Source organism: Epinephelus lanceolatus, chromosome 7 (genome assembly GCF_041903045.1).
Source record: "Epinephelus lanceolatus isolate andai-2023 chromosome 7, ASM4190304v1, whole genome shotgun sequence".
Classification (NCBI taxonomy): domain Eukaryota; kingdom Metazoa; phylum Chordata; class Actinopteri; order Perciformes; family Serranidae; genus Epinephelus; species Epinephelus lanceolatus.
Window position 1 is genome coordinate 35516851 of NC_135740.1, and position 21847 is coordinate 35538697.

At 40.7% G+C, this 21847-nt stretch overlaps 1 protein-coding gene across 5 annotated transcripts in view; it reads right to left on the minus strand.

The window, feature by feature from the left end:
* fam13b (family with sequence similarity 13 member B) overlaps positions 1-21847 on the minus strand; it is a 124985-nt gene that overhangs the window by 68295 nt on the left and 34843 nt on the right. For all 5 annotated transcript variants that reach the window (XM_078169495.1, XM_033632711.2, XM_033632709.2 and 2 more), the window contains exons 3-6: positions 18191-18403; positions 8262-8474; positions 5689-5866; positions 4371-4515 (exon numbers count right to left, since the gene is read on the minus strand). In XM_078169495.1, coding sequence (XP_078025621.1) covers positions 4371-4515; positions 5689-5866; positions 8262-8474; positions 18191-18356 — 702 coding nt within the window. In that variant the 5' untranslated portion in view covers positions 18357-18403. The remainder of the gene's footprint in view (positions 1-4370; positions 4516-5688; positions 5867-8261; positions 8475-18190; positions 18404-21847) is intronic.

Consider the following 21847-nt stretch of genomic DNA (forward strand, 5'->3'; position numbering starts at 1 on the left):
TGCTCCGTCCCCACTGAGCCCTCTGTTTCCATCCTCATGACGGTGGGTCGCTCCTGCTGCTCCTCACTGTATGTGTTTACGCCCCCTCACACACATTCTCACTGACTGATTAATTGGTGCTGGTTATTTATATTGTTGTGGCGTATTTATTATGAATACAGTCCATCTGATGCTCGTTTTATATAAATTTTTCACTGTTTCATCACTACTACAAATGCAGCTGTAACCAGTATCTCACTATCACTATCCTCATTCATATTTCAAGAAGCTACAAATTATATTCAGCCACAAAATAAGCCTGAAAAGCTGCAAACAGAACAGAGGTACAGAAAGTTGTTGCATAGAGATGATACACTGCCTCATCTAGTTGCATTGGTGTGATCCGACATAACTGTGCATTGCAACTTGTCGCATCGTGAATCTCTGGTCTGAACTGGGCTTTCAGTTTTGAGCCTGATTTTGTGGACCGACAAAATGTTTGTATACCCAAATGAACTTTATCCTAGTTCAGTGTTCTAAGTTCTGACACAGAAAATGTCCCCCAGAACATCTATTTATGCAATATTTTTGCAAGCGCACCGTTGCTGGCACCCTCAAGAACGATTGTGATTGGTTGAAAGAAATAAAAAAAAGCCGAGGCGTTTTTTTCTCCAATCTTAAAGTGAGAGTCGGCGCAGCCAGACCTTTCTTTTCTTGAGAAAGGTCTGGTGAGCGAGACTACTGATTGGAAGACCAGCGGTTTGATCCCGGGCTCCTCCTGTCCACATGTCTAAATATCCTCAGGCAAGATACTACAACCCAAATAGCTCCTGATGGCTGTTCCATCGGTGTGTGAGTGCGTGTGATTGGTTACTGAGTAGCAGGTGGCACCTTGTATGGTAGCCTCGGCCACAAGTGTGTGAATGTGTGTGTGAATGGGTGAATGTGACATGCAGTGTAAACAGGCTTTGAGTGGTCCGAAGACTAAAAAAGTGCTGTATAAGTGCAGTCCACTTTGCAATTCAACATCACAAATTTAAATTTTACCACTCTATCTTTTGGATTTGGGAAAGAGTTGTTGATTTTTACCAATATTTTTGGACTCTCTTGGACCAAAGGAATGATGTAGGAATTTTGAAAATGGCCGTAGTTCCTTTTAAGAAATACACAAGGAGAGGGATAGACACTGCAACAAAGAAAAAACAGAGGGAATCCCTGAAGGAAGAAGGAAGGAGACATAAATGTAACGCAGGCAGTTGAATAGGTGTCGAAACTGTCGTTGCTGCTTCTTTCCTAGTTGTACTGTCACAATGACTCTTTGTTTTAACTTCAACATTTAAACATGATCGTCACAGTGTCCCTGTTGTGTTAGAATCAGAGCAGAGAGGCAAAATGAGATACTGATCAAAGGTAATTACTGTGTTCATGTGTATGTTATCATACAATAACACAATGTAATCGGGCCACTGTAAAGTTAAATGTTAACCATACCACTCTTTGTGCTGTTGGCACAGTCGTGACGCCGTGTTGCCGAGCAACAGGGGAGATACCTTAGAGTTTGTTTAGTCTGCCAGTCACGTTCTTTGTGCTTAACTCAAGAAAAAGAAATGGTATGTATTTATAGTGTTGTTCAACACAGTCAAACAGCTGAGACAAAAATGTCTGGCGCAGACTCTGATTTCAACACCTCACACACCTCAGGGTTTTGTCAACTATTTGTGTCCAGTATGTGTGTGAAGATGCGTGTGTGTGGGTGTGTGTTTGGGTGGGGCTCTTCTAGGTTCTTCTGAAAAGTATTTTGTTGACAAAAGAACTTGATGTTCAGCAATACTATGAATTGTACAACAACAGCTAGAGGAAGTGAATGCTAACATTCCTACACAGGTTCTGCTGATGTGCAGCGGAGTAATAACTCTCATTCTTGTGGTTTGTTTTACTGGAAGACATTTTTGTTTCCAGGTAAGATGTAGCCGTGACCTAGATGTGTCTGAGATAAAGTTAAATTGAATTATAGTCATTTCATTCTAGTGTTCATTCTAAAGTAGCCTGGTCTTAAAGGATTTACTATTATTTTTGGAGTCCCTATGGCCACTCGTAGAACAGCCCTGAATAATTTTTGTAATCTCTTTACAATATTTTGAGTGTTTCTTGCATCCCTTACTATTCCTTACCAAGATTCTTGAGATCAGATCAGGTACAGTACTGCCAATTATTTTATTTTATTGGTACTCACAACTTGCTTTAAAACATGGACAATGGATGGATATATTGTCCAATGTATGGGCAATATATACAATATATAAAATACTAAAGTTATTCATAATCACTATAAAATTCATGAGTCATTCAGTGAAAAAGCACAGGTGAAATCATATCATATATAATTACCACAATCTTGACTTTCCCCTTAATTCATACCTATCTAAAAACTGTATTTAAAAAAAATATGCTCATACACTATCATAATTTGTCCACTTATTATATAATTATAATCCCTATTTCTTTCTTTCTCACTCTTGTTGTCTCTCCCATCTGTCCTCCTACACTCTTTATTCTGAATACCCATCTGTTTTATTTGTTGACTTTCCATTTGTATAAGGTATTTATTTTGTTATGCTGGTGTTTTATGTTGAATTGTTAATTTTATATCTGTTATCTTTTTTTTTTGAGTCAGCATGATGGCACCAGAACAATGTTTTTCTTTAAATGTGTCTATATAATCCCATAAAGGGTGGAACGTGTTTAAATGGCCAGACACGAAAATAAACAATTAATTCATTAATATTATGGACTATACAAATGAAGCTGTAACTAAGGATTATTTCTATTGTCTTGTAACCTGTTGGTTTTCTTATTGATTAATTAACAAGTTGCTTGGTTTGTAAAATGTCAGACAATAGTAAGAAATGCCAATAAATGTTTCCAACTGCTCAAAATGACGTCCTCAAATGTCTTGTTTTGTCCACAACCCATTCATTCATTCATTCATTCATTCATTCATTCATTCATTTTCCATAACTGCTTATCCTCTTGAGTGTTACAGAGGGGCTGGAGCCTATCCCAGCTGACATCGGGTAAAAGGCAGGGTACACCCTGGACAGGTCACCAGACTATCACAGGGCTGACACACAGAGACAACCATTCAGACAACCTACAGACAATTTAGAGTTATCAATTAACCTGCATGGCGTTGGACTGTGGGAGGAAGCTGGAGTACCCAGGGAAACCCACGCTGACACAGAGAGAAGATGCAAACTCCCCCACCCATCTGTGTGGAGTTCGAACTAGGAACTTTCTTGCTGTGAGGTGACAGTGCTAACCACTGCACCACCGTGCTGCCGTCCACAACCCAAAGATATTCAATTTACTGTCACAGGGGAGTAAAGAAGCCAGAACATATTCACATCTAAGAAGCTGGAATCAGGAATCTTTGACTTGAAAATTGCTAAAACCATTTAATCAATTATCAAATTAGCCGGCAAAGAATTTCAAAGTTCCTAGTCATGTAGGAAACTGACAGAAACATTTCTGCACAATGGCGCAAAATGTCAGAGTACGCTATGATGAAGGTTTGGATAATCTGCCGGAGATAAATCTGCTATTATGGCCTTGTCTTCTGTTAATTTGCTGTTGAGTTGAATCTTTTACCCTTCATACAAGGATTAGTCAGTTTGTCTTTGTGTTTCAACCAGAAAGAATTTCAGCCCTGACCTGCAGAGTTAAATCTCACACTCTGCTTTCTCAGTGTCTTTAAAAGAAGAAATAAGAACAAGAGGAAAAGACAAAGATGAGTTTGACGGGTTCTGTAATTGGACTTCTTTGCCATTTTGTCAGGGAAGTTAACCTGGAGTTCATGAATTCATAACTATTCTTTATGGAAAGAGCCTCACACCAATGTGTAGTTATGCTTTGTTCTCTGTTGTAATGTTTCATCTATGTTTTTATTTGCAAACTGTAAGAAAATATATCACCAGGCCCTTGGCATTTATTGCACAAACAGCAGATCTATACACTGACTATATAGGGGCATAAGATAGACTATAACTTGGGTGGATGGTGGGGTGAGCAAAAATAGATAAAACATACTTTAGTTATCCCTGAGGAGGAATCATTACAGCAGAATGGGAGATGTGTAGGCTTGAGACCAAAGACTAAAAAGGGAATAAGCTGAGTAAAAGACGACCTCTCTGTGACTTCTGATCAAATGTTCTCTATTTACATCATTCACATATTTACACTTGTGGTCACTAATAAATCCTTTGCAATAAAAAGGGAAAGCATGTGCATAAAATGTGAATGTGTGCCATGCTGACTATTTTTTATATTACCAGATACACAGGCGGATGCTGACACAGGATGAAAGACAAAGAGAGCGAAGGATGGAGGGGTACCTGTTCATTGATGGAGCTGTAGTCGTTGGTGGTAGAGACGTCATCGTCCTCCGAGTCAAACAGGCCCTCCTGGTTGTCCAACAGCTCTGCCAGGACTCTGCTGACAGACTCTTGGTCTCGAAGGTCCTCTCCTTCCGTTGACAGACTGCAAAGAGAAGACAGGAGAAAAGTGTGCCGGGTTGGTTGTACAATGCTTCCAATGGGATGTTAAATAATTACAGTAGCTAAATTAACTCATGCATCAGTGCCTCTGTGTGTATTTAGATATTATTTCCATTAATGTGTACGCCAAAATATTTCTGTAACGGCATTAGTTTTCACACGTGGACTCCTCTTTTATCAGAATCAAATGAGTCCTGTTCTTGTTCTTACTTGATGATATGGGCCAATTTGCACTACAGTATTCACATCCCAGTAAATATTTCTAACCATTAAACTTTACAGTTTTCACACCAGACATTTAAATACACACACTGGAAGATCAACACAATCTACTGCTCTAGGTGCAGAAATAAGGATGTAAACTATTTAAATAAACAGTATAACCTGTTTGGAGCTTAATAAATCTTTTAAGTAAATATTTGTCAGGTGGAAAACGTATTTTTGGTTGCCCTTAACCTCTAGTACCTAGAGACAGCTAAGTTATTTTTATTAAAAGGTAAGCTTGGTATTCTTCGACCTGGACTGTATTTTCTGATGTTTTGTGTCTAAGTGACTATTAGGAACAACATTTTTTGAAACTGGTCCAGTACTGAGTGAGATGGCTGCAGCTCGTGGTTGTATCCGCCAACCCACCAGACTCCATGTAAAAAAACCTGTGATTTTATCATTGTAGAACACACTAAATTCACGACACCTTGGTTCGTCTTTCCATTGTTCCAGCAATCAGCAGGTCTGGTTTGGTTGAATTCTGCCCTTACATCAACCAGTTAGATGTGACAATAGGCTGGCTCTGTACACGCTAAAATTAGTATTTATTTAAATGGAGTCTGGTGGGTTTGGTCATTGCAATTCTGGTAGGGATCCTACTCTTTAACAAAAACGCCTATCTCTGTAGGAATGCTTTCCATAATGTTATCTCTATGTGACACAGAATAATAATTTGAGCGTGTCAGCGAAAAACAAACACTTTTACTGGATGTACACTGACAGTGCAAACATCCCCTGCTGGCTGCAGCTCTCCAGCTCAATGCTGGACCAAGTTATAATAAAATGAAATTGTTCCCAGTAGTCACCTAGGCACAAAAAGTCCAGGTTGAAAAATGACAAGCTTAACCTTTAACCACAATGATTAAATAGCCCTGTATGGGCATCTTACTGGAAGATGTCTGGTCCAAAGACGGCGGCCAGCGTCCCAATGTTCCAGCTCTCTTGCTGAAGTGAAGCCACGCTGGCCAGGAAACGGCAAAGGAAACGCAGCAGGCCGTAGTTCAGCTGTGGAAGCTGCTGCAGCAGGTACTTCAGGTTTCTACACAGGTCCTCTTCGTTGCTGTAATCTGGAGACGTTAAAGAGTAGGATACTGTTGATGATTACATGAGAATATCACCACTTTTATAAGCTTCGCTGAACTCAACATCACTAACTCACTGTAATTATTTTTAATAGAAAAGGCTTTTCATGATCATGATCATCATCCACATAAGAACGTTTACGCTTTATACATGCTGCAGTCAGTGTTGCTACAACGCTCCTTTCCATTACTGTATTTGGAGATACTGTGGAGTGAGTTATGGGTTATCAAGTCCGTCGTGTTCCTTCACAGCTGACCTCAAAAATTCTTCACTTAAGAAAATATGCAGACACAGATAAGATTAATGTTAAATCCTCTGGGGAGCGGTGAGCTGAGGTGAAACAGGAGATGGCATTAGTGAGGAAAATGCATCGGTACAGTTGTGTCATTATAGAACATAATAGAATGAGAAATGAATGACATGACACAGAGAGTCACTGCAATGTCCCACACTGCTCTAATCTGCATGACAGCAACAGGAACAACCACCACCATCATGACAAGAAGATTAGAAAAGATTATCTGCAGCAGAAACAGAGCTAAAAGAGGCCAGGGCGAAGACGAGGGACAGAAACAAGGTAAATGTGAACAACAACATACATCTCTTCATCCTTTTCCTGGGTCGGTCTGACTTTGGTTAATAGATTAGTCATGGATTATGTATTATATAAGCAAACCTAACTGTCTATCAGGTCATGCATCTTAAAAATTATTCTTAAAAACAACAATCATGTGTGCATGTATTTATGAACAACACATTAGAATAGCTGGGTTTTTATCTTTATCTAAAACTTTCTCCAGTTAACATGCTCTTGTTTTTCTATCAGTAGAAAGACTTAAATAGAGTGAGAACACAGTTCTTATTAAACAAGGAGCAACACAATCACAACCTTTGCCATGAGAGGGTAGGTTCACAATTCAGTTTAAGTGATGTGGGACAAAATCCACAATACTGATTCAGTGCAAAAAAACAATTCTGAAGTTCAACTGAAGTTTAATATAAAAAAAATCCAGCAGATTGAATTAGACCAATCAATTGAGGATCATCTAAAGTTTAAGTCTTTTTGGTATCACATCCCTGCCTTGTGTCTCTCTGCTGCGACCAAGCACAGAAACATCTGTGGAAACATTAAGGGAGATTTTCTGACAAAAAAAAAAAAAAAAGAAAAAAAAAAAGAAATCTGATACCTAATTCATTGTCTAACTCAGATTTTAAGGGTTCTTTTAAAGACTGTGGCTCAGGAGGTAGAGCAGTCGTCTACTAATGGGAAGGTTGGTGGTTCCATCCCCAGCACCTGCGGACTCCATGGCGAAGTGTCCTTGAGCTAGATGAATGTGTGTGTGAATGGTGCCTGAAAGTCCTTTAAGTTAGCCCTAACCCTAACCCTAACCCGCCAAAGGGTCCAATCCGGCCCACTGGATGACCTTACACACCTGAAAGTGACGCACTTGTGAAGGCTAAAAGGTGCCAGGTTTCAGGAGCAATGCTGCTTCAGAGGCTTTTCTACCCCGACCAGAATACAGTTCTTGTCTTTCACTTTAGTTTGGTGGGGTGATGTCAGGATTACGGCACAGGAGTGGAAATTTATAGGAAAATGCACATGCAATGACGGTGAGTAGTAGACTGTGAAAAAACTGAGAAATATTATTGAAATTGCATTTAAACTTTTGGAGACATCACACTGTTTGTCGTCTACTTTGTAAATGGATTAGTGCTTTTAAAATGTACTTCTTTGAACAAAAAAGGGAAAAATGTGGAGGTGTTTGTTATCTATAGGACACTATGCAATGGTTTTACTGGTCTGGTCCACCAGCAATCAAATTGGACTGTATGTGGCCCGTGAACTAAAAGTTCGACACCCCTGCTTTATGTGGTCACTAAGACTAGAACAGTGCTTAATAAATGCAGTCAGTTTACCATGGACAGGAGGATTCACTCCAGCTACCAGAAACATTCTGTGCATTATCAGTTGAAAAATGAAAAATATGACCCTAACCTTAAGTCGTTAGAAAAATGTCGAGATGAGGATTCATTCTGCTTGATTTAGTGATCTTACCATCACACTGTGTGCAGCTCAGATAACCAAAGTCTATATGGCCACAGTCATAACACATTAAGGCAAAGGCAACATTAATAAAAAGCCAGACACTGGAGACAACAGCATGTGTTTCATAATGATGGCTGCTTCTCTTTTTGTGCCTTGATATTATGCAAGATTAGGCACTAAGCAGTTGGATCATCACAGTCCACATGAGGATTCAGAGGAGGTGGAAAAAAGTACAAAATGGTGGCAAAAAAAGCTACATTGTCTGCAAAAACCCAAAAGTGAGTGAGTGGATAAATGTCATGCGAAGTACAAAAGCAGTCTGTGTCACACACCTTGGTGTAGCTGTAGAATGTGTCCCTGTATCGCTGTTGGAATAACCGGCTCAGGAAGCTCCTGCAGGAAGAGTCGGAGCAAACTGACCGCTGACGCCAGGTCCGCCTCCTTCTCTAGCTCCACCTCCTCACCACTGTCGTAACGCTGGCGCAGCCAATCCACACGCTCTGCGTTGCCATTCACAAGGAAGAGCCCCTCCAGGTCCAGGTGACCTGATGACACATGAAGCAATAATTATTCACCTTAAAGACATAGTGTTTTTCATAATATCACATCTATATTTTAATATTTTCTGAGCTTGGTTTGGTTTTTGAGCCAATGTCCTTGTTTTTAAACCCCCCTAACCTCAGTACCAGGACAAACAGGCGGTGACGTAGTACAGAGAAAGCTATGAACAAGTGTGATTTTTGGAACTCTTATTAAATTACATCTGGAGTCTCTCTTCCAGGAAAACATTAATGATTCAAACTAATGGAATTTGTTTCTTTAAAGTTACTTCCTTTCTCTGCACAGCCTGCCAATGCTTGAGACAGAACCAGAATATGACGTGAGATTTACATCATTGCTGGGAAGATAACTTAACCACAGCCTACTTCTTGAACAAGCCACCTACGTTTATACTTTAATCTCTAAGTAGAGGGGCTGCTTGTTGCTGAGGCTGGGCGTTCATGCCAGCCAAAGGTCTGTCGAATTCAGCTGTCTTGTAAAAGTGATTTATTGAGTAGGCAGGGCAGCTTGTTCATTAACTGTATTTTATATATGTAGGTATCTTCTGCTGTAAGAACTCCATATCTGCATTAAGTGCATTGAAAAAAGAAAAAAAATACAGGCTATGTTCTTTGCAGTATTTATGCGATTGTCCTGCTCGCATCTGTGTGGATATAAATATAGTGAATAGCTGTGTCCAAGTGCAGGAGTCAGATCCACTGAAGGATGGTACCCAGAAACACAAGTCCTTCAGAGAACCTGACAGCCTGATTGAACCTCAGCTTTCTCTCCAAATGACAAAGTGTAGCTTCACAACACTTCGAAACTAAAAGTGCATTGAGTTGCTTCTCATCAGCTTGTTAAGGCACAAGTTTCAAGGATTATCAGCAGGAATTTGCCCTCATAAAAGTATAAATACCAGCAGTGATCTGAGGTGAGTTATGTCTTATCAGTGCTCAATGTGAGCTTTGTCATGTGATTATAAATCACAATGAACAGCTAGAAAACGATTCAACAGATTAATAGTAACTATCCGTAAAAGTTCTGTTTATTAGGTTAACATTATGTCCATGCAGGTGCCAACATAAACAATTATTTACATCTCACAGTGGCTTTTTCATTGATCTAAGTCTCGTAATAATACCAACTAGTAACTACCTGAATGGAAATACCTGGTAAATCCAGTGTGGTCATGTGACATTTTCAAGTGCTGCACTGAATGAAATGTTTAGTTTAGTTTAGTTAAGTTTAGTTTAGTTTAGTTTAGTCTAGTCTAGTTTAGTTTGGTCAAGTCAAGTTAAGTCAAATAAAGTAATTTGCATATACTGTACATGTATAGAAAACACAGAAAAAAGAAAATGAAAGTTAAAACACAGTTTCAAGCGTTGCACTTGAAACTTCCCTCCGTTATGTAATAAACTATCAGTCCATCATTCAGGATGTTATGCTGATATTAAGCAATGTGTTGTCACGTGAATCTCCTACAATGCATGTTTTTGTATACTGAAGCTACAATGACTGCTGGCAGCTACTAAAACAACTACTGGTCAGTTTTGCACAATTAAAATAAAGCTGATGTTCCATTAACGCTTGGATACTCTGCAAATGTTTCATGTAACAATGGGGAAAATCTACTAGAGTGTGAAGTAATAATAATGGCTGTCAAAGGTGATCTCTGATGTGCCTGTTTGAGAATGTTTTGGGGTTTGTTCCAGAAGAAAGTGGTGAACCAGTGAAGCCTAATGTACGCTTCAAACCTACACCTGTTCCGACAGCCACACTCAAAGCTAGGCAAAAAGCCTGGCAGTGCTGCCAGAAAATGGCGGCAAGTAAAGAAGCACAAGCAAGCACATCAATTACCCTGGAAACAGTTTAGTCAGGTGATGTGAGACGATATGAGCGAAACTCCAACTACGTATTGCGCAGTTTGTGTTTTAGGGCAAGGTGGATAAAACAGGCCTCTCTTCATGCAAATTAACTTTAGACTTTGTTGATGTTTATTGTACAAATGGGGATAACGAAGCACAATATCAGACGGTCTGTCCTCCAATTAATTTATGGTGTTTTGTCACAGGTGCGCAACAAAAGTGACAGAAGTAGCTGTATGAAGAAAGACGAAAAGACAGTTTAAGAGAGCAGTTCACTGCATTCTATCTCGCCTCTAAACACCTGGCCAATCGGTGCACGGCGGTGACGTGCTCGTCATTAAAGTTCCAAGAATTGCCAGACAAACAGCTTTTCGACAATCCAAGGAGCACTTAGTTTGGAGCGTGCTGCAGCTTAAGTGACAGTGACATCTGTGCAGCTAAATAAATCAAATACCTTTCCACATCATGATGTCATGCATATCACTAATGTCCTCACATTTTGCTGATTAATGATTCAATTAAAACATTACTCAGCCCTGAGTAACAGGTAAATATCCGCCAAAGCAGTCTGTGCCTGTTTAAATTGTACGAGCGGTTTAATCTGTCACAGACGCCACAGCTTTGCTATGACACACCTCCAAGTGTTTTCCACTTCTAATGTTAGTGTTACATCAGATTACCTTTTTACTTCATATTTTCAACACCCTTCTAAAACCGACTAAACCCTCAGACATCACACACAAATCGAATAAGACAGATTAAGGCCTTTTCACTGGCTGAATAACTTCTGGACTGGCAGCACCACTCTAATTAATGTGCCAGCAGAGGCCTGGGAGGATTAAAGACTTATTACATAACCTCATATGGTAGAGCAGCCCCCGGGTCACACAAACCACCAACCTGCTTCACTGGTCACTTGGGGGGAATTGAGGTGAAGCTTCACTCCAATAAAAAAAACAAAAAGGTTTACAGCCTGTACAACGAACAGTTTTGGTCTCTATTGCTAATTAACCCCATCATGACAACTGTGTATGAAGTGAGTTTTTTTGTGCTTTGACTAATAGGCTGTCTGCTGATAGTGTCCTCAGCTTCTCAGTCAGATCCACCCCTCACTCCTCCACAGTGACAGCCTCTCACCCAAATATAGTCACTTCTGACTCAAAAAAAAAAAAAAAAAAGGACAGACCAAGACTGCAACGGCTGAAGTGACGAACTCAAGGCTCCAAAACGGGAGTCCACAAACCAACAGGTAAAGTCACGGTAGCTACATCTATTATTTTTACAGTCTATGGGTCCTGCTGATCCGTCCTGTAATATTCATCTTCAATATACCTTCCTTTATCTGGTTATTACTGCACACAATTTTAGCATTCAGCATTTCCTTCATTTCATGGGGGCCATTTTCACAGCCATCAATTTGGGCCGGTTGTTTAGGTGCCCACCTGAGTGCGGTTGCTGTGTTCACATCTGCCCAAACGAACCGCACTTAGGGGGCAAACGGACCTGAGTTTGATTGAACCGAACCAACAGGGCAGGTGTGAAAGCACCCTAAGATATCCAGAGGAAAACATCAGCTCTGAGCATCAGCAGCTCTCACTCTCCTTCTTTCACATGCACAAACACATACGTGAACTGCAGCTGGCCCTGGAACAACTTAAGTATGTATGAGCTCTCACACACACTTGCAATGGCTGGATCTCTTCTCGCTAAGCTGAACAAGACAGGTGCTTAATTAGCTGGGTGCAAATGAGATCCTGAGAAGCCTGGATGTATGTTTGTGAGTCAATATGTGTGCACACTCATGCATGATGGGGTGTAGAATAATGTGCAATACTCATAATGCAAGTTCTGTTAAATATTAAATACACTTTGGTTACTGAAATATTTGATACACAGTTTCAAATGGCTCATAATACACGCAAGATTTTCTCGGAAAATGGCGAACCTTTAGATTTCATTGTTCTAAATTTTGACTGTTTTCTGAGTGTTTTCGTACTTCTATTGTAGTCGACTAGTCTAAACAGTCAGGGACATTAGTCATCAGGAACATCCCGAGTTCACACCAACAAAACATCCTTAGCACAAAGAGGACTGACTGGTTAGGTGTCTGACTAAGAGCAACATGGGTTATGTAACACAAACTGGTACAGATGATGTTGTGAAGCCAGTATCAGTACCAACCAAATACAGATAAATTCTCTCTGTGGCTTTAGTTTAAAAACTTAAATTTGGCTCTACAAGTCACCATTTGTCATTCCTCTCATTGTTCCGAGCCAGACGTTTGAACTGCCAACCTGCTTTTATAAAGACAGTGACATAAGACTGAAGTTCCAACTCTGCCACGCTTGAAGAGAAATGTTCCAGGGGGGATGTGGGAAAGGCCCAGGGCCAGAACTTTGGTAGGTTCCTCTCATCGCTGTTAAGCTCTCCTGTTTTCACAAGCGGAGCTGGAGTTGACAGAACTGTTATATAATGATGAAGGAAGCGGACCGCGGATCTGTCTGCCAGTGCATACAGAGTTCATCTTATCACATAAACTGGAGCTGCGCTAACGACATATTTTGGTTTATCACGATGCAAGAGCAGTCAACAGCAGCAGGGCGTGCTCATGATTCTGAAACATTACTGAGGACAATCAGATGTAACTGAGAGCTCAAAGGTATGTACTTAGAGCTGATAAGAAGGAACCAAATACTGGAATTCAAGTGGGCTGAATTCCAATATTTAACCTTAAATCACATATATTTTCTTCTTATACTTTATTAGTCCCCAAGGGAAATTTAATGTTTTCACTCTGTTGTCATATACACACAGGCCTGTAATACACACACATGCACAAACAGGACCTATACATGCATTAAATGGAGAGATGTCAGACCAACGGGCCCATGGACAGGCACCCTAAGCAGTCGGAGGTTGGGTGCCTTGCTCAAGGGCACCTCAGCAGTGCCCAGAAGGCAAACTGGCACCTCTCCATATTTGGTCAGGACAGGGACTTGAGCCGGCGACCCTCCAGTTCCCAACCCAAGTCCCTACAGACTGAGCTACTGGGAATCACTAGAGGTCCCACAATATGGCATAATTACGATACTTAAGTCACGATACAATATGAATGTGATTTCAAAGGTTTTGAGACATGCTGAGTATTCTTCTAACATAAAATTACAATTTTGTTTTTCCTTTTTTCAACTGCAAATTATGTCCCCACAGGAAAACTTTGTCAACATCTGTTTCATCTAATAGCTTTTCAGTCTGTTCCATCTCACATCAATCATTTTTGTTTCTGATGGACTGAAAAAGTCGCTGATTTTATCATTTTAGTGGTCGTGAAGTAAAGAAGTAACAGGTGAACACTTACTCTACGCCACAAATGTTGAATTAAGACAATGTTCTGATCCTATTTGGATCTCTGTCAGGTCAAAATGTTCAAAAAAGTTTAAAAATTTATACACAATGAAGACCAATAAGGTGACAAGCTCTATGATGGCAGGTGTGATTAACCATCTAATTGACAAATATAAGGTACTAAAGAATAAATGTCATGTTTTGTCTGAACAACAGCTGAGATGAATGAAACATAATCCAGTGTTAGTATAATACAAATAGTTAGACAGTGTAAGTGCTTAATACCTGGAGGAGACACAGGTGCACGTCAACACTTTGCAATACGAGAAAAATGTTGATGATCTGCTTTAGTCACTTACAGAGAGAATTCTGCTGGCCTAAGGCAACGACAGATTTGAGAGCAGAAGTTTTTGGACTTGGATTTGTGTCACATTCTGCTTCTGCTTTATACTTGTAAATTTCTCAATTTCTTCAGAGTTCACAGTTGGGATGTGTACAATTAGTCGACTAGTCCATTAAACTACGTGGCTACTAGGCTTGTGCCGGTTTGAAAATTTTCCAACCGGTTTGATTTAAAGCCAAATATCTACCGAACCGATATATCGAATTATATACCTAATTTTACCACTGCGGGTCGCATTTGAGCTATTTTTCCCAATAAAAGCCCATTACAGGTGTAATGTGCTTCCAATCCATTTGGTGGTGGTAATGCTGTATTAACCGCCAATACACACAAGGTTACACAAGAAGAAGATGCAGAAGGACACCAAGGAACCTTCCTCCAACTCCGCTCGCTCAGTGGAGACACGGCAGTTGAGAGGGCCGAGCGAGAGGACGTTCCTGTAGTAGTTCCAGCCTACTACTACTAGGCTCCTCCACTTCATTTATAAACAAACATAAACCTTATTAAGTTGTCATAATGCATGTTACAATGCAAGATAAGTTGAATATAGTCCCTTGACATACCGCCATTCCTCTCCTCCCGTTTATCCAGTTGACGTGAATTAAACCAGGTGGGGCTCTTAAACCGGACTGAACCGGTTAAACCGGAAATCGGCACAAGTCTAGTGGCTACCATCACTAGCTGACATGGCTGGCACCAAAGAAATACTAGTTGGTTAAATTCATAAAGATAATCAGAGAAGAACAGACGTTTGGATCAGCATGTAAGACGAAACAACAGCTCTGATTATCAACAGCTCTCCATTGCTCTCACACACACATGAAAAACCACATGTGTGCTCTCAGAATCGCATGGACATCTGGTGCAAGTCTGCAGCTGAGATGAATGAAACATAATCAAGTGTTACTGTAATACACTTAGTTAAACTGAGTGAAAATATGAGACAAAGTAAGCTCTTCACACCTGCAGGAGATATAGGTGCACATTAACACAGTGCAACACAAGAAAAATGTTGACAATCTGCTTTAGGCACATACAGAGAGAGAATTCTGCTGGCCTAAGGCCCCGATCACACAGAAAGTGTTTTAGCAGCTGGAGGCGAATATTTGTAATTGTTTTTAACGAGAATGAAGCTTTTTGCTCGCTGTTATTGCATCGCTACGTGCCTCACGCTTCTTCACTCTAGGCGCCTGGTGTTGTTGCCAGAGTGCTCTGAACTCCTTGAGCTGAAAAAACTTCAACTCAGAGCGGAAAAGCGCCTGACATCATCTCCACTTTTTTTCCATTGTCCACTCGGATGAGTTGAGAGGCGGGTCTTCTGTGGTAGTCACACCAACAAGTTGGTGGTAAACAATGGAGGAGAAACCGAAGGTAGTGGTTGCTGGATACCCAGAGCTATACAACTTTTTAAACCTCGGTAACTACTATCTCAATATAAAACCACAGGTGTGGAAGCATGTAAGTGCAGTACTTGAAGCAGCCATCATGGAGGCGAAGCTCCTGGACCAAGTGGTGGTACTCCCCATGATCCACCCTCTTTTTAGGGTCTAATGTACACACAGATCTACGTTTATCTGCTGACAGCCTCTCAACCAGCGCTACATCAAGTACCCTCTGCCTCAGCATTTTAGTAGCTACTAATTTCTGTGAACTAAATTAAATAAATAAATAAACAAACAGTAGATCACTTACACAGGAAGGTTAGAATAAGGAGGTGAGTCCATAGTTGCCTGGCAACAACAAAAAGGTGCAGCAAGAATTTTCTTTTAACTAGTGGCATTCAATTAAAAAAAAAAAAAAAGGCAGTGAGGTGCGACTCTCGTCTTGCAGGTTGCAATACACCGAGGGCCGAATTCACAAAGAATGAACTGCGGCCGCTGATAGCACCCTGAATTGCACTTCATTTGCACCCGCAGTTTGCTCCGTCTTAACGTCCTATTCACAAAGGATATTGCGCTAATGATATACCAGCGCAAACACGCCCACAAAGTTTGGCAGCTGAGTGCAGTTTGCCCCTGATTTCCCCCTGATTGCAATAAGCCACACATGGCAAAGTATAAATGCTGGCTTTGCGCCAAGAACACTGTGGCAGAACAATGGCAGACTTTGTTTGGCAAAATACTGTATACCCTCATGCAGTGATGTCTGCTGGTGAGTCAGTCTAACAGTGTTGGATGGGTTGAGGCTGTGGATTTGACCAAGTTTGACCACTTTATCACTATTCCCTCTCACTTGTAGCTGTTATTTTGTTATCTTTTGAATTTAATATGAATTATGGAACCATTTGTGTTCACGTTTGTTTCCCCCGTTTCGTAAAATAAATTACTGAAAGTTGCTTTTGAAGTGCGTGACAGAAGTGCGTTTTGAGAACGACCGCAGACTGTCACGTGTTCAACGCATCAGTATCTTCGGATGCCATTAAAGTAATAATGATTATAATAATAATGTCAAAATATTATTTACAGACTGATTTAACAGACGATCACTGCTGCCACGATCACTGGAAAGTCTGGGCAAGAGGCTTCCACAGAGGAGCGCCCAGTTTGCGCCAGCTTTCTAAAGACGTTATTTACTTCACTCAAACTGCGTGTGGCTATTAGCGCTGGTGTTAGTGAATTAGACGTTGTTTATCAATGAGGCTCATTTGCATAGAAATGGGCAATTTTTCCGCCAAATATATGCATATTACCTCATTTAAATACGTGCAAATAACACCGGAGCACCGAGACGCAATCTGCTTGGCAGCGCAGTTAGTGGAGCATTTCACTCTCTGCGTGTGCTTTGTGAATTAGACGGTATCTGTTTGCTCCATTTTTACCGGTTTAGTGGCCGCAAAAGCCACGCAATCCTTTTGTGAATTCGGCCCCCAGTGTGTGACCAGGGCCTTAGGCAACAACAGATTTTGAGGGCAGATTTTTTTTATTTATTTTTTTTTATTTTGGACTTGGATTTGTGTCGTATCGTTCTGCAAATATTTTGTACTTGTCAATTTCTCCATTTCAACGTTGCTACCCGCACTAGTCAGCAGCAGAAATATTAGTCAGTTAAACTTATTATAAAGACACCCAGAGGAAAACAGATGGAGTTTGGATCAGCACATGAGACTAAAAAGCGGCTCTGACCATTAATGGCTCTCCCTTGCTCTGCTTTTTTCAAACACATGGACCAACATACTTGTGTGCTCTCAGAGCTGTACACGCATCTGTGCCTGCATCTACGCAGGCCACAGGCGTATAAGGCAGCAGCTGAGATGAATGAAACATAATCCAGTGTAACGCTAACACTTAACAGTTAAACTGCAGGAACATACAAGACAAAGTAAGCACTTATCACCTGGAGGAGACGTAGCGGCACATTAACACAGTGCAATACAAGAAAAATGTTGACAATCTGCTTCAGTCACATACAGAGAGAGCAGAGTGCTGGCCTGAGGCAACAACAGATTTTAAGAGCAGATTTAGACTTTTTGGATGTGGATTTGTATCGAACCATTCTGCTTCTGTTTTGTACTTTTAAAGCCAAAGTTCTGAGTGTAGCCGCTGTGATTATGTTTCATGGGGAAGAAGGATTTTTAAAAAACATGCCTCTTTAAAGCGTAAATATGAATATCAGTCAAATGAAAATCCTTCTTCATTCAGTTTTTATTAAATTACTGAGCATATGTTTGATGCTTTTTTTTCAGTTTGAGCATTCTGTAGAATTGACAGTTCCTTTCCTGTTGATTATTTGGTTATAATTAAGAAGTAATGAAGAATTAGATTATAACACTCAATAAAAAGTCAAATTTCTCTTAAAAAAAGCATCACAACAAGTGTGAGTGAGTATGAGTCAAGTGAATCTATTGTATCACTGATTTTTTGTTTATCAGTCTCTTAAATTCACTGAAACTGTTGCACTGGCGTCATCAGCCTTAGTTGATATTTTAGGTTTCTGAACACTGATTTGATTTTAGCTGTTCTCATATGAATCATATATTGGATGAGAAATGGTGTGGAACAAAGATCTGCAGCCCAAAAGCTTAAAAAAAATTCAAATTTTGGCAGCATAAAAATTTTTGGGTTTGCATGCGTGTGTGTTTGTGTATTTGTGTGTGTGTGTCACTCACCATGCTCCTCGATGTAGTCGACGATGTGTTTCACCAGTGCAGGAACCTCATGACCACTGATTGTGTGAGTGCGCGTCACCTCCTCCAAAGGAACGCCAAAGACCCGCGTGGTGCTGGCTGAGCTCCCGCCCTCGTTGCCTGGCAACGGAGACACGCTCTTCCTCATGGCCTCCTCCTCCTCCTCCTCACCACAGCCCCGCCTAGACCTAACGTCTTTACCAAAAAGAACAGAAAGGCAGAAGGAGTGAGATTAGACCAAAAAAGCAAGATGAAATGGTTTACAAAATAAGAGCTTTGGTGAAGGATGCAATGTGACATGAAACATCACTTTTTATCTGCAGTGGTCCAAACGCTGCCAAAGTGCAGAGAGAAATCACTTCAGAGGGCTGATAGAGATGCAAGGAGATGACAAGAAGAGTTGCTTTGCTGTTCACAAACAAACAAAATGAGCCCAACACTCTCAAACAGGAGGGAGTGGCTGGTTCTCACATTGCAACAAGTTTGTGAGCCTCCCCTCCTGACAGTCAACCAAAGCAGAGGAGGAGGAGGAGGAAGGGAAGGATGGACAGCAGCAATAGGCCTCTGGCCAGCAAAGGCATTTAAACTTATTTTATAGCTAGTGTCACCTTTGTTAACAAACACATGCTCGGCAACAACCTTTTTTTCCACAACTTAGACCAGTGGTTCCCAACTGGTCCAGTCACAGGGTCCAGATTTCTCCTTAGTCGTTAGCTCAAGGTAATATATTCAACTTCATACTTGCGCTTGGCCATGTCGTCAAGCTAGTTTGCTGTCTCTGTTAAGTAGCTGTCCATTAGTCACTCATTCTACAGTGGGAAATGGCACTTCAAAATAAAAGCTCTGCCCCAGAAATTCACTGCACTCCTGCTTTGGCTTCATTTTTCAGAGAGACTAAGGGTGCTTTCAGACCTAGAGTTGTCTTGCTTTGGTCTGAATCAGGGACTAATTTTGTTACAAAGTTGTATAATTGCCTAGAGTTGGTTCATGTTCTCACGGCAGCATTTACAAGTGGACCAGATCAAATGCCTTGTGTGAGAAAGCTGCTCTTGACTGGTCAGAATTTCCATGTGGGAAAAATCCAGAAAGTAAACCAAACGTTGAAGAAGAGTACACTTGCAAGATAAATGTGACACTTTCTAATGTCACAATGGAGGGACAACTACGCAGGTTGATTTTAGCGCTGCTCATCGTGGACTATATTGCTGTCATTGTTCATTTTAGTCAAACCATACAGTTTGAAAACGAGGCGCGGCTCCAACTAGAAAACAATGTTTTGATGCATCGATGTGCTGAATGTGCATATTAAGGCAGTACAGGAGGAGGTGCACATTAATAATCCTCCAGGACTGTAACATGCTCATGTTTAACCCAAACAATGTGTCATGTGACTGCAGTTGGTTCAGATCCATGTCGGAACACGTTCTCACCTCAAACGAACCGCACCAGAGTTCGTTTGTAACCGGACTGAGACCACCTCTTCAAGAAGGTCTTGGTAGCAGATAATATTAACACTACTTATATCAAGCCCTAATGACATGCTTGTATTCAAAGGACTAGTGTGAGGGTGGACATGATTAATTTGTCCAAATTTAGGTTCCATGTATCTCAGTATTTGGGGAGCAGGAAGAGAAGGAGACAGATTTAGGTAAAGTAACAGAGTGGTGCTGCTTACAGACGGGGATTATGAAGCAGGTGTTCTGTCTTTGCTAAATGAAAGGTTTGCTTAAGTAGCACACCAGGACTTCCACCTGTATAAAGTGCGACTGTATCAACTTCTTACAACTGTGTTTTAAATTACATAAATACGATTCAGCGTGGGTGAAAGTCAGTTGTTTTTACACTTTGTTTGTTACATAATCATCACTTTAAGGCCATTACTTAAATTAAGTTCTCCTTCCCTACAGTATTTGTCATGTCCTCTGCCATCATCACTCCTTTAGCTCCCAGGCAGCTGTTTGTTCCTGCTCTCACTCCTCTCATAACCAGTTTGAAAACCAGTTTGTTGTCGCACTTGAGGTCAGCTTGTTATATAAGATGGCATGACTGAACACCTAGAGAGGAATCAGAGGATGTTTTGTTTTTATTTTTATTTTATTTTCATGTTGTATTTTAAGTGTGTAAGTGGTCTAAGACTGAACTGCACCAACAAGGATTCATTTTAAACCCTGACTGAATCATCGTTAAACTTTAAAGAAGCAACAGACAGCATTTCTGCCTATATATCATTATGAAAATAATGTGGGTTGCACAGGGTAGTATACACAGTAAAATCAGACTATCAGCGTTTACATAGGTTACTTAGTGACTTTGCAATAAGCTTCTGCCACCGGGGACGAATTTTCGCGGAAAAAATCTGCTTTACGGCAGGAAATGCATCATGTATTACCAAACTGGTCGGTCAGCCAATCAGGGACTGGAGCTGGTCCTTATGAGGAACTGGCCGAGGCATGAGATAGTTGAGTCAGGAGCACAACGGCAGACGGACAAAGTTTGGAGATAAGTGAAAAACGGCCTCCCAAAAGAAAACAAGCTAATCTGTCTGAGGAGGCAAGGATGCACAAAAAGGAGAGTGATAAAAGAAGAGGAAAAATGAGTAAACCTCAGTCAGGCGTTCAAGAGATGGAGGGAGCTCCGTGACCAAAGAGGCTTCAGAACCGATGTCCAGCTAGCTTTCTTTCTAATGGATCAGTAAGTAACACGGCTAAATGTTAGCTAGACGAGAGAGGACTGTACTGTACTGGCTGCTAGTTCATTCCTAGCTGGCCAGCATCGCAAATCGCCGCAACCAGGGACCGGGTAGCGAGTGTTGGTCGGCTGACATCCTCGTTGCCATTCTACGGCAGCCCTCGGACAGTGATTACCCCCCACATATATCTACATATACATAGAGGTATACTGGTGGCTTTACAGCCTACATTTTATTGATTATCTCTGATTCCCACGGTCAATTTGGTCTTTGCGACAGTGCGAGCAACACTGCTGATGCTAGGTGGTGCCAAGCTAAAAAAAAACCCGAATCCTATCTGTTGCCTCTTTAAATCATGTTGAACTTAACTTTCAAATGTACAATTAAGAAAGACTGAATTTAAACCTCTCTTTAAACATCAGTTTAGTTTTCCCTCTAAACCTAGATTAACAGCAACGCTAACTTTCTGTCTCATGGCTTGTGTTAGTGCATGCGACCAAACATAATCACTGTTGTATTTTATCTGTTTACTTTCTATTGCTGCTCTGCATGTCTGCATGTAATTCTAAGCTGTGTGTTGAGCTGCGTGTTTCTAACATGCTGCTTGTTGCTCTGCATGGCTTCAATTTCTAATTGCTGTAGTTAATGCTGTCTTTATGTCTTTATGCTGTCTTTGTCCTGTGAATTGTCCTGTAAACGTTATCATTTTATTGGTTTTAAATCATCTTGCCAAAGGACTGCAGTTAAAAATTAGCCAGCCAGCTCGCTAACACTTGTAGATTTACAGACAGTTGATTAATGTGTGTTGTCTTTATAAATGAAATAAAGTATAAAGTAAAGACTGAATTTAACTCTGTTGTACCTAATTTTAACTCCAATTTAAAACATGATCCAGTATTTACTTAAAACCTTAACACACTGAAGGAGTTTTAACTTTTAAAACAACTGCC